The sequence below is a fragment of the Trichechus manatus genome, unplaced genomic scaffold (genome assembly GCF_000243295.1).
Source record: "Trichechus manatus latirostris isolate Lorelei unplaced genomic scaffold, TriManLat1.0 scaffold00128, whole genome shotgun sequence".
Lineage (NCBI taxonomy): Eukaryota > Metazoa > Chordata > Mammalia > Sirenia > Trichechidae > Trichechus > Trichechus manatus.
This window is the reverse complement of record NW_004444064.1, coordinates 1,435,451-1,457,359: the sequence shown is the minus strand read 5'-3', so window position 1 is coordinate 1,457,359 and position 21,909 is coordinate 1,435,451. Positions and strand designations below refer to the sequence as shown.

The following is a 21,909-nucleotide window of genomic DNA, read 5'->3' as shown; positions in this document are numbered from 1 at the left end:
GAGGGACACGGGTCAGAGACACAAACCTGGTACCAACCCATGTCACAGACACCGAAGCACCAGAGTTCAGTACATTTCCCCTGGAGCCCAGTGACATCATGTGTCCTGTGGGCTGTTATAGACTCGAGTTCACAAACACAAGGACCCCTGTCATGGAGCTGCAAGTGTACAACTGGAGATATCTTGACTCAAGAGCAATTCCGAGGCTGGAGGAAGGTGGCTGCGGCTGTCCCAGTCCCTGTAACTGACAGTTTATTGTCTTTCCCATGTGATAGTCAGCGCTGGGTTGGCGAGGCAGGGCTGTCTTTTTTACTAATATATCCTTACTGTGTGGTACATAGCATGTCCTCCACAAACTTTATTCTTCCTTTTATAGAAGTATAACATACATGTAGTAAAATGCAGTGACTGTAATTATACAGCTCAATGACGTTTACGTATCCATACCCCCATGTAACCACCACACATATCAAACACAGACAATTTCCAGCTCCCCAGCCACCGCTGACCCAATGGTAACTACTATTCTTACCTCTGTCTCCATAAGCTACATGTGCCTGTTCTTTAATTTCGCATGAATGGAAGTACGTTATGAATACATTAAGTACCCTTTGTGTGTGGTTTATTTATTCAACATAATGTCATAAAATTTATCCATGTTGTTGGATTTAATGGTAGTTTTGTTTTTTCTATGGGTAACTAGGATGCCACTGTGTGAATACACTATAATTTATTATTCCTTTTCCTCTTGAGGGGCATTTGAGTTATTTCTGATTCAAAGATGAGTAAAGCTCCCATGAGAATTCTTGTATATGTCATTAGGAGGCATATGAAACTGTTGGGACATGGTGTAGGTGTATGTTTGGATTTAGTAGATATTACCCAACAGTTTTCCAAGACGGCCGTACCATCTTAACATTCCCACCAGCAGTGTATGAGAGTTCCAGTGGCTCCACATCCATACCAACATTTATATTATCAACGTCAAATTGTTGTGTTCCATTAAACTCAATTCCAAGCTGAATGTACACTCATCCATTTGTTCATTCAATGGTTCACTCAACTAATGTCAATGAAAGAAGGGCCTACTATGTGCCAGGCACTGGAGTGGCAGCTGGGGGTGCTGCGGTGAGCACCTACAGTCCCCGTTCTCATGGAGCTTACCTACTGGTCAGGAAACAAAAAAAGACAAACAAATACAACCATAAAAATAATCATGCTGTGTGTGGCTAGTGCTAGATGAAACAGAAGATGGAAATGAGCTACAGCGAAAGGAGTGAGAGCCGATTTTAGATTTGATGGTCAGGGCAGGTATCAGAAGGTGATAATCAAGTGGAATTCTAAATGATAAGAGGGATCCATCCCTGAAAAAGCCGAGGGAGAAACAGTCTAACAGAGCTCACAGGTAGGGCAAGGGTCCTCCTGCAGGAACAGGCATGCAGTAAGTGAGAAGGGCGAATCACATGAGCTATGGTGAAGGTGGAGTCCTGGTAGCACAGTGGTCAGGAGTTCGGCTATTAACCAAAATGTCAGCAGTTCGAATCCACCAGCTGCTCCTTGGAAACTCTATGGGGCGGTTCTACTCTGTCCTATAAGGTCACTATGAGTCAGAACTGACAGCAATGGGACAGTGAAGGAGAACCTAGAGACCAGACTAGGCAATTATTACTTGAGGAGGCAAAATCCCTGAGAAGGAGAGACCTCTCAGAGATGTAAGCCCACTCTGGGCACCCGCTTTTCCACTCAGGGCACTGGATGCTTCTGGATATGGACATGACACTAAAAGTCGAGACAAAGCGTTACTACAAAGTAACAAATGGTTACTACTAAGAAAACTATAGAGCTGCTGACATGTTATGGGGGGATAGAGAGATAGAGATTAGAGATTGAGGAGCCAAGCCCCACTGAGAAGGGATGGTGGAGAATTGAGCCTTGCACTCTGTAAATTTGCCCTCACAAAGGTTGATGGGTTCTGAAGTTGTATGGGACAGGAGGCTAAGAAGCCAGGCAGGAAACCTCTGAAGATTTTTCAACATCTTGCAGTTCTGAGGAAACACTGGTGGTGTAGTGGTTAAGAGCCACAGCTGCTAAATAAATGGTTGGCCGTTCGAATCTAGCAGGCACTCCTTGGCAACTCTACGGGGCAGTTCTACTGCGTCCTATAGGGTCGCTATAGTCAGAATCAACTTGACGGCAACAGGCTTGCAGTTCTGAGATAGAAAGATTAGAGTTCAGGGTCTTCTGGGCAAGGGGCTCCAACCTATACTCCAAGATCTCAGCAGGAATCCTTGGAGGACTTTGCCCAGGAGTAGGAAAGAACCAGAGATAAATAATCGTTATCAAAATTGCAACGCAGCCTGGAGTTAGCTCAGTCCCTGAATGGATTAGTCCCCCTCTATCTGCCTTGGAAAGGAAAGACAGAATTTTCTCTCTGTAGTAAGGTCATATCATCCATATGCAACCATTTTTTAACATACAATGTCTGACAGTCAATCTAATATGTGCAGGCATGCCAAAGACAGGAGCAAACACTAGAAAACCAAAACAAAGGACAATATCAAGTGATCTAGATATTAGCGTCATCGCAGTAGGGCATGGTCGTGACTAATATTTTTAATGGATGAAAAGAAGGAGACAACAGATAAAAGATGAAGGACTTCACTAGAGACTTAGAATGTGTAAAAAAAAATTAATCAAATGGAAATCACAGAACTTGAACATACAATAACCTACATTAAACATGCTGTAGGTGGTTTTGACAGCAGATAAGATGCAGCAGAACACTATTAGTGATTGGAATATAGGCTGATAGAAAACATTCAGACTAATACAGAGAAAGAAAATAGGATTTAGAGGTATAGAGAGATGCACACCAAACATGTGAGAAACCATTAAAAAAAGGTCTAATATAGTGTAACTGGAGTCCCGGATGAAGAAAGAGAGAATGGGGCAGAAGAAAAAACGGCCGAGAATTTTGCAGGACTGATTCAAGATGCTTTGTAATCCCAAGCAGGGTGAATACAACGAACACCACACCTAAGCACATCAGAGTAAAACTGCTGTACACAAAAAACAAAGAGAAGGTCTTAAAACCAGCCAGCGGAAAAAAGATACATGAGCCTCAGAAAGACAAGACTATATCTGACTGCTGATGTTTCAACAGAAAATAATGGAAGCCAGGAGGAAACTGATGACATCTTTAAACCACTGAAAGGAAGTAGCTGCTAAGCTGGGTTTGATACCCAGAGAAGACACCTCTGATTTCAGCTCCAACATGTAAAGAGTTTGCAAGGTCATCACTCCTATCTTCACAATAATAAAAAAGATGAACAACCTGGAAAACAATGACTTTTCTTAGCTATATCAGAGAACTGAGGTCACAGGGCACACTGCCACCCTGAGAACTGGAGAGACAGACATTAGAAAGAATCACAGGCCAGTAAATGATAGTGTGTTAGAAATGAGAGAGCTGCAAGACATAGATTTTATTTAAGGAGAATTTAGGGAAATTCAAGTCAACAGAGGGGTGGCGGAAGAAAACTTCAGGCTCTGTTAAGGCTCTGGCACTTAAGTCTACAGCAAACATTAATCACAGATCAGCTCTCAGCCAGATTAACATAAAATTTCACACTAAAAGGCTAATTACCTTAATTCCTATTACAAGACACATCATGGCCAGCTTTCAAAAAATTACAAGGCATTTTAAAAGGCAAAAATCACAGTCTGAATAGACAAAGCAAGAATCAGAACCGGACTTAGGTAAGACACAGATTTTGTAATTATCAGACCGGGAATTTAAAATGACTATGATTGATATGTTAGGGGCTCTAATGGAAAAAAGTAAACAAGATGCAAGAACAGTTGGGTAATCTAAGCAGAGAGAGAGAACTCTAAGAAAGAATCAAAAGGAAATGGTAAAAATAAAAAACACTGTGACAGAAATGAAGAGCGCCTTTTATGAATTCATCAGTAGACTGGATACAGAGAGGAAAGAATCAGCGAGCTTGAAGACATATCAACAGAAACTTCCCAAACTGAGTAAAGAGAAAAAGGAATTAAAACAACAACTGAATATCCAAGAACTGTGGGACGATTATAAAAGGTATAACATACATGTAACTGGAATAGCAGAAGTAAAATAAAGAAAGGAGCAGAAGAAATATTTTGCCAGGAATTTTCCAAAATTAATGAAAGATACCAAACCACAAATCCAGGAAGCCCAGAGAACACCAAGAAGAATAATTATCAAAAACATCTATACCGAGGCACGCCATATTCAAACTTCAGTAAACCAAAGACAAAGAGAAAATCTTGATGGAAGCCAAGAGGAAAAAAACACCTTACCTATAAAGGAGCAAGAAAAACTATTAAATTAGACTTCTCATCAGAAACCATGCAAGTAAAAAAAAAAAAATTGAGTGAAAAATTTAAAGTCTTGAAAGAAAAAAACTACCAACCTAGAATTCTATATCCAGTGAAATTATTCTTCAAAAGTGAAGAAAAGAATAAAGACTTTCTCAGACAAACAAAAACTGAGGAAATCTGTCACCAGTAGACCTGCCTTACAAGAAATATTAAAAGATCTTCAGAGAGAAGGAAAGTGATATAGGTCAGAAACTCAGCTCTATATAAAGAAAGAAAAAACCTAAGAGAAGGAATAAATGAAGGTAAGATAAAAATCTTGTATTTCTCTTATTCTTAATTGAGCTGATAACTGTTAAGAGTAATAATAGCAACAATGCGACTACAGCATATGAATAAGTTAAATGAATGACAACAACAGTACAAAGATGGGAGGGAGGAAGTGGGAGTATTTTGTTATAAAGTACTCGTACTGCCATAAGGTGATACCGTGTTATTTGAAAGTGGATTAGATTACTTGTAAATGTATACAGCAAACTCTAGGGCAACCACTAAAAAAATGTTTTAAAGACATATAATTGAAATGCTAAGAGAGGAGAGAAAACAGAATCATAAAAAATGTTCAGTTAAAATCAGACAGGGAAGAAAAATAACGAAAGATAAATTAAAAGAAACGAACAAGCACAATAAAGAGAACAGTTACAAACATGGTAGATATTAATCCAACAATATCTATAATTACTTAAACATAACAATTAAAAGATTAAAACCAAAAAATCCCATTGCTATCAAGTTGATTTTGACTCATAGAGACCCTACAGAACTAAGTAGAACTGCCCATAGGATTTTCAAGGCTGTAATCTTTATGGAAGCAGACTGCCACATCTTTCTCCTGCAGAGAAGCTGGTGGGTTCGAACCACTGACCTTTTGGTTAACCACTGTGCCACCAGAGTTCCTTAATAAAAGATATACTGGCATATTCAAAACCCAACTATATGCTGTCTACAAGAAAAACATTTTAAATATAAATAAACAAATAGATTAAAAGTGAAATAAGGGATACAGACATACCATGCTAAAACAAATTTTAAAAAGCTGAAGTAGATGTATTAATTTCAAACAAAGCAGATAAACTTCAGAACAAAGAAAATTATCAGAGATAAGTAGGGGCATTACATAATGATACAAGGGCTGATTTTCCAAGACATAATAATCCTTAATGTAAAAAGAAAAAAGACAAATCCACTATTATACTTGGAGACTGTAAACTCCTCTCAGTAAATGACAGATCCATAAGGCAGAAAATCATTAAGGATATAGTTGAACTTAACAACATCGAACAACTAGTTCACACTGACATTTATAGACTACTTCATCCAACAACAGCAGAATGCACATTCTTCTCAAGCTGCCATGAAGCATCATCAAGATAGACTACATCCTGGTCCATAAAGCACACCTTAACAAATCAAAAAGAATAGAAATCTTTAAAAAGAAGTAATACACAGAAACAGAAATAACAAATGTAGAAATCTTAAAAAGGGTCTTTAAAAACGTAGATCAACGGACAGCGAGGGAATGACTTACTGAAGAAGGAAGGTGGTCCAAAGACTCAGCCCTGGGGCAACCTAATGCTTAGAAGTTTTTGTGGAAAAAGAAGAAGCCATAAAAGAGACAGAGAAGGTAAAGTCAGTGAGCTCAGGTTAAAAATAGAAAGGAAACTGTGGAGAACTAGAAGCTAAGTGCCAGAGCATTACCGGAAGTACAGAGGACCACCTGTGTCAAGTGCAGCTGATAAAGTAAAGTTAGAGGGCATAAAGGATCTTTTTAGGGTGATAGGAATGTCCTAAAAGTGAATTGTGATGATGGTTGCAAAACTCTACATTTACAAAAAATCAAATAGTATATTTTAAATGAGTTAATTTTAGGACATGTAAATTATATCTTGATAAAGCTATTTTTTTTAAAGTAGATCAACAGAGCAGAATAAACCGCCCCCCCAAAAAAAGACAAACAAACTCATTGCCGTCAAGTTGATTCTGACTCATAGCGACCCCGTAAGACAGAGTAGAACTGCTCCATAGGGTTTCCAAGGAGCAGCTGGTAGATTCGAACTGCCAACCTTTTGGTCAGCAGCTGAGCTCTTAGCCACTGAACCACCAGGGCTCCACAGAACAAAATAAAGAGCTCAGAAATAAACTCAGATAAATATGATCAAGTGATCTTTGACAAAGGAGCAAAGGCAATTCAATGGAGAAAGGATTGTCTTTTCAACAAATGGTGCCAGAACAATTGGACATCCATATGAAAAAAAAATTGAATCTAGACCCAGCCCTTACACCTTTCACAAAAATTAACTTGAAATAAATCACAGACCTAAATCTAAAACATGAAACTATAAAACTTCTAGATTTACAACATAGGAGAAAATCTAGGTGACCTTGGTTTTGGCAATGACTTTTAGACATAACACCAAAAACACAATCTATAAAAGAAAATATTGATATGCTGGACATTATTAAAATTAAAAATTTCTGCTCTGCAAAAGAAACTATGAAGAGAATGAAGAGGCAAGCCACAGGATGGAAGAAAATGTTTATAAAACACGTATCAGATAAAGGTCTTGTATCCAAAATATACAAAGAACTCTTAAAACACGAAGATAAAAAAAAAATTTTAAGTGTGCCAAAGACCTAAAGAGCTGCCTCACCAAAGAAGATACGCAGACGGAAAACAAGCATATGAAATGATGTTCAACGTCATATATCGCTGTTGTCATTGTTGTTAAATGCAAATTGAGATGCCACTACGTACCTATCAAAATAGCTAAAATACAAAAACTGACAATATCCAATGTTGATAAGGATGCGGAGCAACAGGAACTCTCATTTACTGCTGGTGCGAACGCAAAATGGTACAGCCACTTTGGAAGGAAGTTTGGCAGCTTCTTAAAAGCTAAACATAGTCTTACCATATGATTCAGCTACCATACTCCTGGTGATTTACCCGACTGAGTTGAAAACCATATCCACACAAAAACCTGTAAATCTAAAACTTCTAAGATATAAAGCCTATTAATTTAAACATAGAAGGTAAAATAAAGATGTTTTCATACAAACAAAAACAGTGAGAGAATCTGTCACCAGAAGACCTGCTGAAATAGCTGCTTGAAAACAGTTCTTCAAGCAGGAGGAAAATAATCCCAGAATACTGAACTCAAATCCTGGCTTCGCCATCTTCTGGCTGTGAGACCTTCGGCAAGTGACATAATTTCTCTGTGCTTTATATGTAAAATGGGAATAATAAGAGCTCCTCATAGAGTTTTTCAGAAGTTTAAACAAGTAAAAAGACAGGAAGCACTTTACAAATGAGCTGGCACTCAGCACCTAGCTAACACATGGGAGCTGTTGTTATTGAAAGAGGTATTTGAGATGGTACCTCCTCCCAACCACCGTCTGATCATGCTCCTAAAGAAGGTAAGAGGAACCTCTGGGACCCACCTGTGACATCCAGGCGGAAGGAGACCTTCTGGTCCCCGGCCTCACAGCTGTACTCCCCGGCGTCCGCCTTGCCCGCCTGCTGCACCACCAGCCGCCGCCCACGGCCCGTGGCCTCCACGCGCACCCTCGCGCTCGCACTCAGCTTCTTCCCGTCCTTGTACCATGCCACCTCCGTCTGGGGCTGGGCCACCTCGCAGCTCAGCGTGGCGCTGGTCCCCGCCTCAGCCCGCACCTTGCTCTGAGCTGGCTGCTCCTTGGCAAACACCACCTTGGGCTCTGGGGGACAGAGAGAGGCACTCAGGGTCAAAACAGTCAAATTACTGGAACTGAACGAGGTCCCACTATCTCAGTCTCAAAACCATGATGCCTTGGCCACAAGCCTACATCATTTCTGGATTTCTCAACACAGAACTTCATGTTTAGAGGATGGATGAAGCAGGACCAGGTTAGTTATAAGAATGTGAAGCCTCTTGGTTGAATAATTTTCAGGTAGGCACATGTCACAATTCATCAGCTGCAATTTTATAATTATCCAAACAAAGGGGGAAATAATTTGTGGCCTGCACATTAAAGTATGAGTATTTTTAGATTGAGTCACTTATGTAATGTCAGCAAAAACAGGTGATATCTGAGTAAAAAGACCAGACTTCATGGTCTGACTGAGACTGGAGGGACCCTGGAAGACATGTCCCCTGGACTCTCTGTTAGCTCAAAACTAAAACCACTCCCAAGGCGAACTCTTCAGACAAAGATTAGACTGGACTATGGGGCATAAAATGATACTCATGAAGAGTGTGCTTCTTAGCTCAAGTAGATACATGAGACTGAACGGGCAGCTCCCATCCGGAGGCGAGACGAGAAGGCAGAAAGGGACAGGAGCTGGTTGGATGGACACGGGAAATCCGGCGTCGAAAGGAGGAGTGTGCTATCACAGTATAGAGAGAGCAACTAGGGTCACATAACAATGTGTGTATAAATTTTTGTATGAAACTAACTTGAATTGTAAACTTCCACTTAAAGCACAACAATAAAAAGAGAAAAATAAGGTCATATCTGGGTAGCATGGGTCCTAAACCTAATCACTTCTGAGCTACAAAAAGAGCAGAACAGACAGATGCAGGCACACTCTGGGGAAGACAAATGCCGTGTGAGGACTGTCTTCAAGCCAAGGAACCAAGGAATGCACAGGACTACCAACAAGGAAGGAATCAATGTGGCCAAGACCTTGATTTGAACTTTTAGCTTCCAGAATTATAAGACAATAAATTTCTGTTCTTTAAAAAAAGAAGAAGAAGAAGAACAGATGATATCCCTACGTTACAAGAGCACTGATATAAAGGACTCCTAATGCAGACTACAGAAACCCTGGTGGTGTAGAGGTTAAGAGCTCAGCTGCTAACCAAAAGGTCAGCAGTTCGAATCCACCAGCTGCTCCTTGGAAACCCTATGGGGAAGTTCTACTCTGTCCTTTAGGGTCACTATGAGTCGGAATCAACTCAACAGGTTTGGTTTTGGTTTTAATGCAGACTACAGCTTCTAGCAGGCAAATCACCATTGGTGTAATCAACTCCTAGGCCTTGGGATCAGATGTTGTTTCTTCTTAGTTTACTTCTTTTGCTTCACATCACATTCCTTCTAGAACCCACTCTATTCCTCTAGATTAAGATTTCTTTTCTTCTGAAGTATATCCATTGGAAGCGGAACCATCCATAGATGCTTTTGTAAAACTGTGAGTTTTCTTTTGTAACAACGTAGAGCAGAACTGCCCCATAGGGCTTCCAAGGCTGTAATCTTTACGGAAGCAGACCGCCACATCTTTCTCCTGCAGAGCGTCTGGTGGTGGGTTCGAATGGCTGACCTTTCAGTCGGCAGCCCAGCACTTAACCACTGTGCCACCAGGGCTCCTTAATTTAACAACACCAAGTATAAAACAGGGGTATCACTACAGACCCTGCAGACATTAAAAGGATAATAAAGGAATACTAGAAATAACTCTATGCTCATGAATTAAACAAATTTGATAAAATGGACCAATTCCTCAAAAATACAAGCTACCAAAACTCATCTAAGATGAAACAGTTGTCATACTGTGGTGGCTTGTGCGTTGCTGTGATGCTGGAAGCTATGCCACCAATATTTAAAATACCAACGGGGTGAGCCATGGTGGATAAGCTTCAGTGGAGCTTCCAGACCAAGACAAACTAGAAATAAAGGTCTGGCAAACTGCTTCCAAAAATTACGAAAGAAAACCTTATGGCTAACACCTGAACACTGTCCAATATAGTGCTGGAAGATGAGCCCCTCAGGTTGGAAAGCAATCAAAATACAACTGGGGAAGAGCTGCCTCCTCGAAGAAGAGTCAACCTTAATGATGCAGGAGGAGGAAAGCCTTCGGGGCCTTCATTTGCTAATGTGGCACGACTCAAAATGAGGAGTTACAGCTGGAAACATCCATTAGTAACAGGAACATGAAATGTACAAAGTATGAATCAAAGAAAATTTGAAGTTGTCAAAAATGAAGTAGAAATTTGAAGGTTGATATCCTAGGCATTAGCGAACTGAAATGGACTGTGATTGCCATTTTGATTCCGACACTCATACGGTATACTATGCCGAGAACAGCAAATTGAAGAGGAACTGCATTGTATTTACTGTTAAAAACAACATTTCAAGTTCTATCCTGAAATACAATGTTCTCATTGATAGGTTAATATCCTATGCCTACAGGGTTTACCAGTTAATACAAACATCAGTCAACTTTATTCACCAACCATGAATGTGAAACATGAAGAAATTTACAAACTGCTACAGTCTGAAATTAATCAAACATGCCATCAAGATGCATTGATAATTACTGGTGGTTGAAATGTGAAAGCTGGAAATGAAGAAAAAGGATCAGGATTTGGAAAACACAGCGTTGGTGAAAGAAATGGCACTGGAGATCACATGATAGAATTCTGTAAGACCAATGACTTATCGGAAATACTTTTTTCAACAACATAACCAATGACTATACACGCGGATGTTGCTGGATGGGTTACAAAGGAATCAAATCGCCTGCATCGGTTGAAAGAGATGAGGGAGAAGCTCAATATCATCAGTCAAGACAAAGCCAGGCTCTGACTGTGGAACATACCATCAATAACCCATGTGCAAGTTCAAACTGAAGATGATGAAAATTAACATAAACCCATGAGAGCCGAAGTATGACCCTGAATACGCCTCACCTGAATTTAGAGACCATCTTCAATAGATTGAATGCACTGAACACTAATGACTGAAGAACTGTGGGAAGAATTAAGGGCATTGTCTTAGTCATCTAGTGCTGCTACAACAGAAATACCACAAGTGGATGGCTTTAACAAAAAGAAATTTATTTCTTCACAGTAAAGTAGGCTAAAGTCCAAATTCAGGGCATCAGCTTCAGGGGAAGGCTTTCTTTCTCTGTTGGCCTTCTTCTCATCAGTGTTCCCTCAGACTAGGAGCTTCTCCGTGCAGGGACCCCAGGTCCAAAGGACTTGCTCTGCTCCTGGCACTGCTTTCTTGGTGGTATGAGGTTCCCCTGTCTCTCTGCTTGCTTGTCTCTTTTACATCTCAAGAGTTTGCCTCAGGACACAATCCAATCTTGTAGATTGAGTCCTGCCTCACTAACGTAACTGCCTCCCATCCTCCCTCATTAACATCATAGAGGCAAGATTCACAACATACAGGAAAATCACACAATACCGGGAATCATGGCCCAGCCAAACTGATACATACATTTTTAGGGGGACATAATTCAATCCATGACAGACACCATACATAAAGTGAAAGGTCATTAAAAAGACAAGAAAGAAGGAAAAGACCAAAATGGATGTCAGAAGAGACTTGGGAATTTTCTATTAAGTGCAGAGTCACTAAAGTAAATGGAAAAAATGACAAAGTGAAAGAGCTGAACAGAAGATTTCAAAGGGCAACTCAAGAAAACAAGGTAAAGGATTATAATGAAATGCGTAAAGACCTGGAGTTAGAAAACCAAAAGGGAAGAACACAATTAGCATTTCTGAAGCTGAAAAAACTGAAGAGAAAATTCAAGCCTTCAGTTGCATTACTGAAAGATTCTATGTGCAAAAAAAATTGAATGATATAGGAGGCATCAAAACAAGATGAAACGAATACACAGAGTTACTGTACCACAAAGAACTGGTCAACGTTCATCAATTTCAGGAAGTAGCATGTGATCAAGAGCTGCTGGCACTGCAGGAAGATGTTCGAGCCACACTGAAAGCACCGGTGAAGAACAAGTGCAATGTAGTCAATTACTATTATACGGCCCTTCTGAGTCGCAACTGACTCAACGTCACGTACCAACAGCAGCCATGGTCTTATAACTCCCACAAAATGATTGGCTGGGATTATGCAAATATGGTGCTTGTGGCCCATCAAAGTGATTGGATAGTTTTCTAATGCAAATAAGGTGTATAGAACCTTCGTATGGGATTGGTCAGTTTTGCTATCCCACTAGGCTTAAAAGGAGTCAATCCCAGAGGCTGGAGGGGGACCTCACTACCATCAAGAAGAAGAGTCAGGAGTGGAGCATGTCGTTTGGACCTGCGGTCCCTGCACTGAGAACTGCCTAGACCCAGAAGACAGACAGAGCTGTAACATTGAAAATGGCACAAGACAGCAGCAGCACGGGACCAACAAGCGAGGATTGCAGACCCTCAGAGGAAGACAGCTGAGAGCCTTTGGGCAGGAGGATTCCTGGCAGTGCCTCCGAGCACGTATCAGTGGAGACAAAGAGCTTTGTAACACTTGCCCAAGCAGGACAGAGGCCAGGTCAAGGGCTGAGGGACAAGAGTGAGGCCTGCCTGCGGGCACAAACAATCAAACTCTCAAACATCAAAGATAGAGAATCATGAGCACAAGAAGAAAGAAGCAAAATGTCACATACAAGGGATCCTCAATAAAAGTAAGTGCCTATTTCTCCTCAGAAACCTTGGAGGGCAGAAGGCAGTGGAATGACATTTAAAGTGCTGAAAGAAAAGAATTGTCAACCAAGAATTCTTTATAGAGCAAAAGCATCTTTCAAGAATGAGGGGGAAACTAAGTCATTCCCAGATAAACAAAAGCTAGGGAGGTCATGACAACTAGACTTTCATGACAAGAAACGCTAAAGGGAGTTCTTCAAATAAAATTGAAGGACACAAGACAATAATTCAAAACTATATGTAAAAAAAAAATGCTCTACAATAAAGGTAATCTCATGAGCAAATATAAAGGCCAGTTTTATAGTACTTTGGGTCTGTAACTTTGCATAGTTATTCCCTACATGATTAAAAAAACAAATTATAATTTTAAATTTATGCTATTGGGCATATAATGTATCAATATGTAATTTATAATAGCAAATACATAAATGGTGGGAAGAGTGGAATAAGAATTGAATTTTTTATGTTGCTGAAGTTGGTTGTTATAAATATAATATGTTAAATGTAATCCTCATGGGAACCACAAAGAAAATACCTTAAAAATATACACAAAAGGAAAGGAGAAGGAAATCAAAATGGTTCACTGCAAAAAAATCAACTAAACACAAATGATGGCAGTATTGGAGGAAATGAAGGATAAAGAAGATATAACCCAAAAACTCAAACCCAGTGCCACTGAGTTGATTCCAACTCATAGCGACCTTATAGTGATCTTATAGGACAGAATACAACTGCCTCATAGGGTTTCCAAGGAGCGCCTGGTGGATTCGAACTGCTGGCCTTTTGGTTAGCAGCTGAGCTCTTAACCACTACACCACCAGGGCTCCAAAAATATAAGACACTCAAAAATAAACAGCAAAATGGCAAAAGTCAGTCCTTCCTTACTGGTAAGTACTTTCAATGTAAATGGTTAAACCTTCCAATCAAAAGGCAGAGAGCAGCAGAATGGATTTAAAAAACTATATATATAATCCATCTATATGCTATCTATAAGACGCTCATCTTAGACTCAAAGATACAAATAGGTAAAAAGTGAAAGAATGGAAAAAATATTCCATGCAAATAGTAACCAAAGGGAGCTGGGGTGGTTATATTAACATCAGACAAAGTAGACTTTAAATCAAAATTTGTTATAAGAGACGGAGTATCATATAATGATAAAAGGGTCAGTCCATCAAGAAGATATAACAATCATAAATATATATGTACCTAACATCAGTGCCCAAAAATACATAAAGCAAACACTGACAGAATTGAAAGGAGAAATAGGTAGGTCTCAATAATAGTTTGAAACTTCAACACACAACTTTCAAAAATGGACAGATCATCTAGAAAGAAGATCAATAAGGAAATAGAGGATTTTGAACACCACCATAAACCAACAAGACCTAACAGACATATACAGAATACTCCACCAAATGACAGCAGAATACAAATTCTTCTCCAGCACTCATGGATCATTCTCCATAGACCATATGGTGGATCACAAAACAAGTCTAAATAAATGTAAAAAGACTGAAATCATACAAAGTATCTTCTCTGGCCACAATGGAATGAAATTAGAAATCAATAATAAAAGGGCCACAATGGAAGGAAACTAAAAATCAGAAACAGAAGAAACACTGGCAATTTTCACAAAAATGTGGAAACTAAACAACTCATTTATTAAACAAGCAATGAGTCAGGGAATAAGTCAAGAGATAAATCATAAAATACTTAGAGTCTAATGAAAATGAAAGCACAACATAACAAAACTTACAAGGTGCAGTAAAGGCAGTGCTCAGAGGGAAATTTATAGCATTACATGCCTACATTTAAAAAGCTCTCAATTCAATAACCTAACTTTACAATTTGAGAAACTAGAAAAGAAGAGCAAACTAAGCCCAAAGCTACCAGAAGGAAGTAAACAACAAAGATGAGAGTAGAAATGAATGAAAGAATTTAAAAAAAAAGATAGGGAGAATTTAAAAAAAAGAAAGAAATTGGTTTTTTTTAAAGATTAGTAAAATCGACAAACCTTTAGCTAGAATGACAAAGAAAAAAAGGGAGAAGATATGAATATCTAAAATCAGAAATGAAAGTGGGGAAATTACAACTGACCCTACAGAAATAAAAAGGAAAATAATAGAATATACTATGAACACTTGTATGCCAACAAATCAGACAATTTAGATAAAATGGAAAAATTCCTGGAAACACGTAAACTACTGTCTTGGTTTTCTAGTACTGCTATAAGAGAAATACCACAAGTGGATGGCTTTAACAAACAGAAATGTATTCTCTCACAGTTTAGGAGTCTAGAAGTCCAAATTCAGGGCACCAGCTCCAGGGGAAGGATTTCTCTCTCTGTTGGCTCTGAGGGAAGGTCTTTGTCATCAATCTTTCCCTGGGTCTAGGAGTTGCTCAATGCAGGGACCCTGGGTCCAAAGAATGTGCTCTACTCCTGGCCCTTCTTTTTTGGTAGTAGGAGGTCCCTCTCTCTCTGCTGGCTTCTCTCTCCTTTCATCTCTTGTAAGATAAAAGGTAATGCATGCCATACCTCAGGGAGACTCCCCGTACATCAGGTCAGGGCTGTGACCTGAGTAAGGGTGTTGTATCCCACCGTAATCCTCTTTAACATAACCTAATCTTGCCTCATTAACCACAGGCAGAGATTAGGATTTACAACACATAGGATAATTACATCAGATCACCAAATGGAGGACAACCACACAATACTGGGAATCATGGCCTAGCCAAGTTGACACATATTTTGGGAGGACACAATTCAATCCATGACAACTACCCACACTGACTCGAGTAAAAAACAGAAGACCTCAATAGATTCATAACAAGTAAAAAGACAGAATGAGTAACCAGACCCCCCTCCCCTTCCCTGCAAAAAAAAATTCCTGAACCAGATGGCCTCACTGAGGAAGTCTACCAAACATTTACAGAAGTGACTCTAGTCCTTCTTAACCTCTTCCAAAAAATAAAAAAGGAGAGACTACTACCTAACTCATTCTATGAGGCTAGCATTACCCTGAAACAAAAGCCAAAGACAGCACAAGAAAAGAAAACAACAAACCAATACTCCTTATTAACAAACATGCAAAAATCACAACAAAATACTAGTAAACTGAATCCACTACCATATTAAAAGGATTATACATCATGATCAAGTGGGATTTATTCCAGGAATGCAGGGGTGGTTCAACATTAGAAAAATCAATGTAATACACCACATTAACAAAACAAAGAAGAATAACTACATAATTATCTCAATCAATGCAGAGAGGGCATCTGACAAAATTCAATACCCTTTCATGATAAAAACACTCAACAAACTAGGAATAGAAGGAAAATTCCTCAATATAATAAAGGGCATCTATGAAAAACCCCCAGCTGATATCATACTGAATGGAGAAAGACAGAGCATTTCCGTTAAGATCAGCAATAAGAAAAGGTTGCCCATTATCACCACTGCCATTTTATATTGTACTGGAAGTCCTAGCCAGAGAAATTAGGCAGAAAAAGAAATAAAAGGTATCCAAATTAGGAAGGAAGAAATAAAACTATCCCTAGTCACAAATGACATAGAAAATCCCAAAGAATCCACAAGAAAGTTACTAGAGCTAATAAATTCATCAAAGTCACGGGGTACAAGGTCAACACACAGGAAACATTCAGGTTTCTATATACCAGCAATGAGCAATCTGAAAAAGAAATTTTAAAAAACAGCGCCATGGACCATGGTACCTAAAAGAATAAAATGCCTAGGGATAAATTTAATCAAAGATTTGTACACTGAAAACTATAAAACATTACTGACAGAAATTAAAGAAGACCTAAATAAATGGATATTCCATGCTCATGGATCAGAAGACTTAACGTTGTTAAGATGTCAATACTACCTAAAGCAATCCATCTATTTAACACAATCCCCATCAAATTTCAACAGCCTTCTTTGCAGAAACAGAAAAGCCAATCCTCATATTTATATGGAACAGCAAGGGGTCCCAAATAGCCAAAGTAATCTTGAAAAAAATAAAGTAGGGGCGCTCACATTTTCCGATCTCAAAACATACTGTAAAGCTACAATAATCAAAACAGTCTGATAGACATATAGGGCAATGGAATAGAATTGAGAGTCCAAAAATAAACCTGCACATATACAGTCAACTGATTTTCAACAAGGGTACTAAGTCCATCCAACGGGGAAAGAATAGTGTCTCTGATAGATGGTGCTGGGAAAAATGAAGTTCCACAAGCAAATGAACGAACCTGGACCCATACCTCACATCACGTATGAAAACTAACTCAAAATGGATCAAAGACTGAAATGTAAGAGCCAAAACCATAAAACTCTTTTTTTATATATTTTATTGTGTTTTTGGTATGATGGTTTATGCAGTAAATTAGGTTCCCATTTAACAATTTCTATACATATTGTTTAGTGACACTGGCTACATCTTTCACAATGTGTCGGTATTCTCATTATTTCCATTCTGCTTGTTCTGTTTCCATTAATCTAGCTTCCCCCACTCTCCTCACCTTCTCATCTTTGCTTTAGGGTAAATATTGACTGTGTGGTCTCATATAGATTATTATTCAAAGAAGCACAGTACTCCTGGATGATATTGTTTATTTGATGAGCCAATCTGTTATTTGGCTGAAAGGGGACCTCTGCGAGTGGCTTCAGTTCCAAGTTTAAAGGGTATCACAGGATGACAGTCTTGGAGGCTTCTCTAGTCTCTACTGGTGCAGAAAGTCTGGTCTTTTTTAGGACTTTGAGTTTCGTTCTACATTTTTCTCCAATTCTATCTGGGACCATCTATTGTGTCCCTGGTCAGAATGGTTGGCAGTGGTAGCCAGGCACCATCTAGTTCTTCTGGTCTCCGGAAAAAGGTACTATAAAACTCTTAGAAGAAAACATAGGGGGAATGCTTCAGGACCTAATTTTTAACAATGGATTCGCAGACGTGACACCGAAGCACGAGTAACGAGACAAAACAGAGAAATGGGACCTCATCAAAATAAAAAACTTTGTTCATCAAAGGACTTCATCAAGAAAGTGAAAAGACAGTCTACAAATTGGGAGAAAATGATTGGAAGCCAGATATTGGATAAGGATTTAATATCCAGAATATATAAAAACTCTTACAATTTAATAGCAAAAAGACAAACAACCCAATCCAAAAAATGGTCAAAGGACTTGAACAGACATTTCACCAAAGAAGAAATTCAAATGGCCAACAAGCACATGAAAGATGCTCCACATCATTAGTCATTAGGGAAATGTACATCAAAACCACCGTGAGATACCACTTCACACCTACTAAAAAGAAATACCAGTCGCCATCAAGTTGATTCCAACTTACGGCAACTCCACGTATGTCAGAGTAGAACTATATGTCACAGAGTTTTCAACGGCTCATTGTTCAGAAGTAGACTGACAGGCCTTTCTTCTGAGGCGTCTCTGGTTGGCCACAAACCATCTATCTTTTGGTTAGCAGCCGAAAGAAAGAAAGGGAGGTTCTGTTTGCAACACTCAGGGATCCGTCACACCTAGTGTTGTCGTTTTGGTTAATTGCCACTGAGTCAATTCCAATTCACGGCGACTCCATGTGTGCAGAATAGGACTGCGCTGCAGGGTTTTCAAGGCTGTGACTTTTCAGAAGCAGATCGCCAGACCTATCTTCCCAGGGGCCTCTGGGCAGGTTTGAACTACCAACCTTTTGGCTAGTGGCTGAGCACTTACCCAGATGTGTTCACACCTACTAGGATGGTTATAACCAAAGAGATGGACAAAAACAAGTTATCAGTGCGAATGTGGAGCAATTGGAGCCCTCAGACACTGCTGGAATGTAAAATGGGACAGCCACTGTGGACGAGAGTTTGGCAGTTCCTTAATAAGTTAAACATAGAATTATTCATGGCCCAGCAAGCTCACTCCTAGGTATATACCCGAGATAACTGAAAACATATTTGCACACAACTTATATAGGAATGTTTATAGCAGCATTATTCATAATAACACAAAAGTGGGAACAACCAAATGTCCATCAGCTGGTCAGTGGATAAACACACTGTGGTCTAGCCGTACAATGGAATATTACTCAGCCACAGAGAGGAATGAAGTTCTGGTTCAGCGTGGACAGATCCTGGAAACATCATGCTCAGTGAAAAGAAGCCAGTCACAAAAGGTCACATGTCGTGCGATTCCATTTCTATGAAATGTCCAGAATAGGCAAACCGTAGAGACAGAAGGTGGATGGGTGGCTACCAAGAGCTGGGAGTAGGGGAATGGGGAGTGATTGCTAACGGGTATGAGGTTTCTTTTGGGGTGATGAAAATGTTCTGGTGTTAGATAATGTTGATGGCTGCACAGCCTTGTGAACCTACTAAATGGTACTGCATTGTACACTTTAACAGGGTGACTTTTAAGGTACGTGGATTACTCAATGAAACAAAATCAATCAATGCGATCCGCCATATTCACAGCCCATGATGAAAACCACATGGTGCTCTCAGCTGGGGCGAGACAGGTCATAGCTGCACTGCTTCAGGCTGCAGCCTCATCAGGCCAGTGCCCGCTTTGGACAGGAGGCTCCTGCTCCGGTCTGGGGGACGGAGTTACTGCAAGGGGACTCAGAGAACAGTCTACAAACCTTCACAAGCTGTCCTATCACGCTGCCTAGTTCTAACTACCCCTTACAGGTTCCCATTTTTAAACACGTAAATGAAGAATGACGCTGAAACAGTAAAATCCCACCGTTTTCTAGCACGTCTGGGTTATCGAAGACCTCACAGAAGACGGAAAGTGGAACAAAACAGAAGTGAACGTTTATAAGTAAAGCATCCTTTTAAACAAACAAGAAAGGGCAGGCAGTAGAATTAACCGGTGTGTATGAAGCCCAGTACATACAATACAATAACTTTACTCTTTGCAAACCAGTTATTTGGCACCCTTTTCTCATGCTCCCTCTGATGGCTCGAGGGGAGGGTCCCTCCTTGACTCGTCCAGCTTCTGGGGACTCCTGGTGTCCGCTGACTCGAGGCTGCATCACTCCAATCTCCATCTCTGCCTTCACGTGACCTTTGCCTCTCCCGACTCTCGTAAGGGCACCTGTCCTTGGATTTAGGGCCGACCCTAATCCAGGATGATATCTTCTCAACCCTTAGCTTAATAACAAATTGCAAAGACCCTATTTCTAAATGTGTCACATTCTGAGGTGCCAGGTGGACATGAGTTCTTGGGGACACTATTCAATCCATTATATCAACCATACTGCCCAAGGTCACAGAGCTGGTAAGGGGCAGGGTGAGGTATGACCCAGCAGTCTGACCCCACGTGCACACTCTGATCCCTGAGCCCCCGCCACACTGCCTTACAGGGGGACCAAAACCACAAGAGCAGATGCACTGGCACGGGCCCCACGTGGGACCTCCCGCCACACAGGCTTGGCAGCAGACACTGCAGGTCATCCCAGCAGCCACGGACCCATCTCCTTCCCTGACAGCCCCGCTGTCAAGCCACATGCCCACTGTCCCAGGCTGCTCAAGCTAGGGATGACTAGGGGACCCAGACAAAGCCAAGGAGGCATGGAGGGAAATCTGCTGAGGGCTCTGGGAAAGCTTTTGTTTTCCAAATGAGACACAGCTAGTGACACCCTGTGGCAGGCAGAATTCTAAGATGCCCCCAAGATTCCCACCCCAGGTGTACACACACCTTCTCTCAGAGATTCAGTCAAACACTCATCTAGGTACTGCACCACGGGGTTTTGCAGATGTGATAAAGGTTCCAAATCAGCTGACTTTTAGTTTAAGAAAGGAGAGATTATCCTGGATGGGCTGGACCTATTCACGTGAGTCCCTAAAAGGGAGGAGGTTCTTTCTGATAAAAGAGATTCAAAATGTAACAGTGAATCGATGCAACAGAGATTCTGCATTGCTGGCTTGAAGATGGAGGGGGCCACCCAGCAAAGAATGTGGGTGGCCCCAGCTGACAGCCGGCAAGGAAACAGGGACTTCAGCACTACACCTTTGAGAAACTGAATTCTTTCAACAACCTGGAGGAGCCTGGGAGAGGATCCCAAGAGAACTCAGCCAGCTGGCACCTTGACTTCAGCCTCTGACACCAGAGCAGAAACCCCAGTCACACCATGCACAGACTTCTGACTTACAGAACTGTGCACAAATACATGAGTGTTGCCTCAAGCCACTACGTTTGTGGTAATCTGTTACACAGCAACAGAAATCTAATGCACACCACTTCCGTGTTCTTTCTGCCTCAAACGTGATGGCTGGAGCTGTGGAAGCCATCTCATGGCCGTGAGGCAATACTCATCAGAAAAAAAGTTAACATGCTCAGGCTGGCAGAGAATTGGAGATAGAGCCTGCATCCCTGTGGCAGACCATTAAAAGTGGTCCCCAAAGAGTCAGGGCTCCTCATGTCCTCCACACTCCTGTACAATACAATGTATCACCCCTCCATCAACAGTGGAGTCTTTCTCTACCATCTTGAAACTTGCTTTGAGTCATAGCCTTGCTTTGAGCAGAGAACATGGAGAAAGTAACATTTTGGGACTCCTTAGAACAGATCTTAAGAAGCCTTGTAGCATCCACCATTCCTTAAGGGGAACCCAGCTGCCATGTAAAGAAGCCCAGGATATACATACAGAGAAAGAGCTCCTGGGGCTCAGATATGATGAAAAGAGAAAGGTCACAGAGGAGACAATGTCCCAGACATATGCGTGAGACACAGCGGAATCATGAGAAGAGAGAGGCCCACCAGTCTCTAGTCCCAGCCAGCCCCATCAGGGAAGGCCATCCTAACTGGGACATCAGACACGTGGAAGGAGTCATGTGGGGCCCCCTCCCTCCAACCCCCCACCACACCAAACAGAGCAAAGATGAAGTCCAAGAATAAAGGGCCCCAGAGTCCATCATGGCAATAAGTCAGTCCCATCATCTGCCTCAAACAAGGCTCATGGTCACCAACCTGTGACGTCCAGGCGGAAGGAGACCTTCTGGCCCCCGGCCTCACAGCTGTACTCCCCGGCGTCCGCCTTGCCCGCCTGCTGCACCACCAGCC

At 40.9% G+C, this 21,909-nt stretch overlaps 1 protein-coding gene across 1 annotated transcript in view; it reads right to left on the bottom strand.

The window, feature by feature from the left end:
- Positions 1-21,909, bottom strand: part of OBSCN (obscurin, cytoskeletal calmodulin and titin-interacting RhoGEF) — a 172,404-nt gene that overhangs the window by 132,668 nt on the left and 17,827 nt on the right. Inside the window, 2 exon segments of the mRNA XM_012557952.1 lie at positions 7,864-8,139; positions 21,817-21,892. Of these exon segments, the coding sequence (XP_012413406.1) occupies positions 7,864-8,139; positions 21,817-21,892 (352 nt within the window).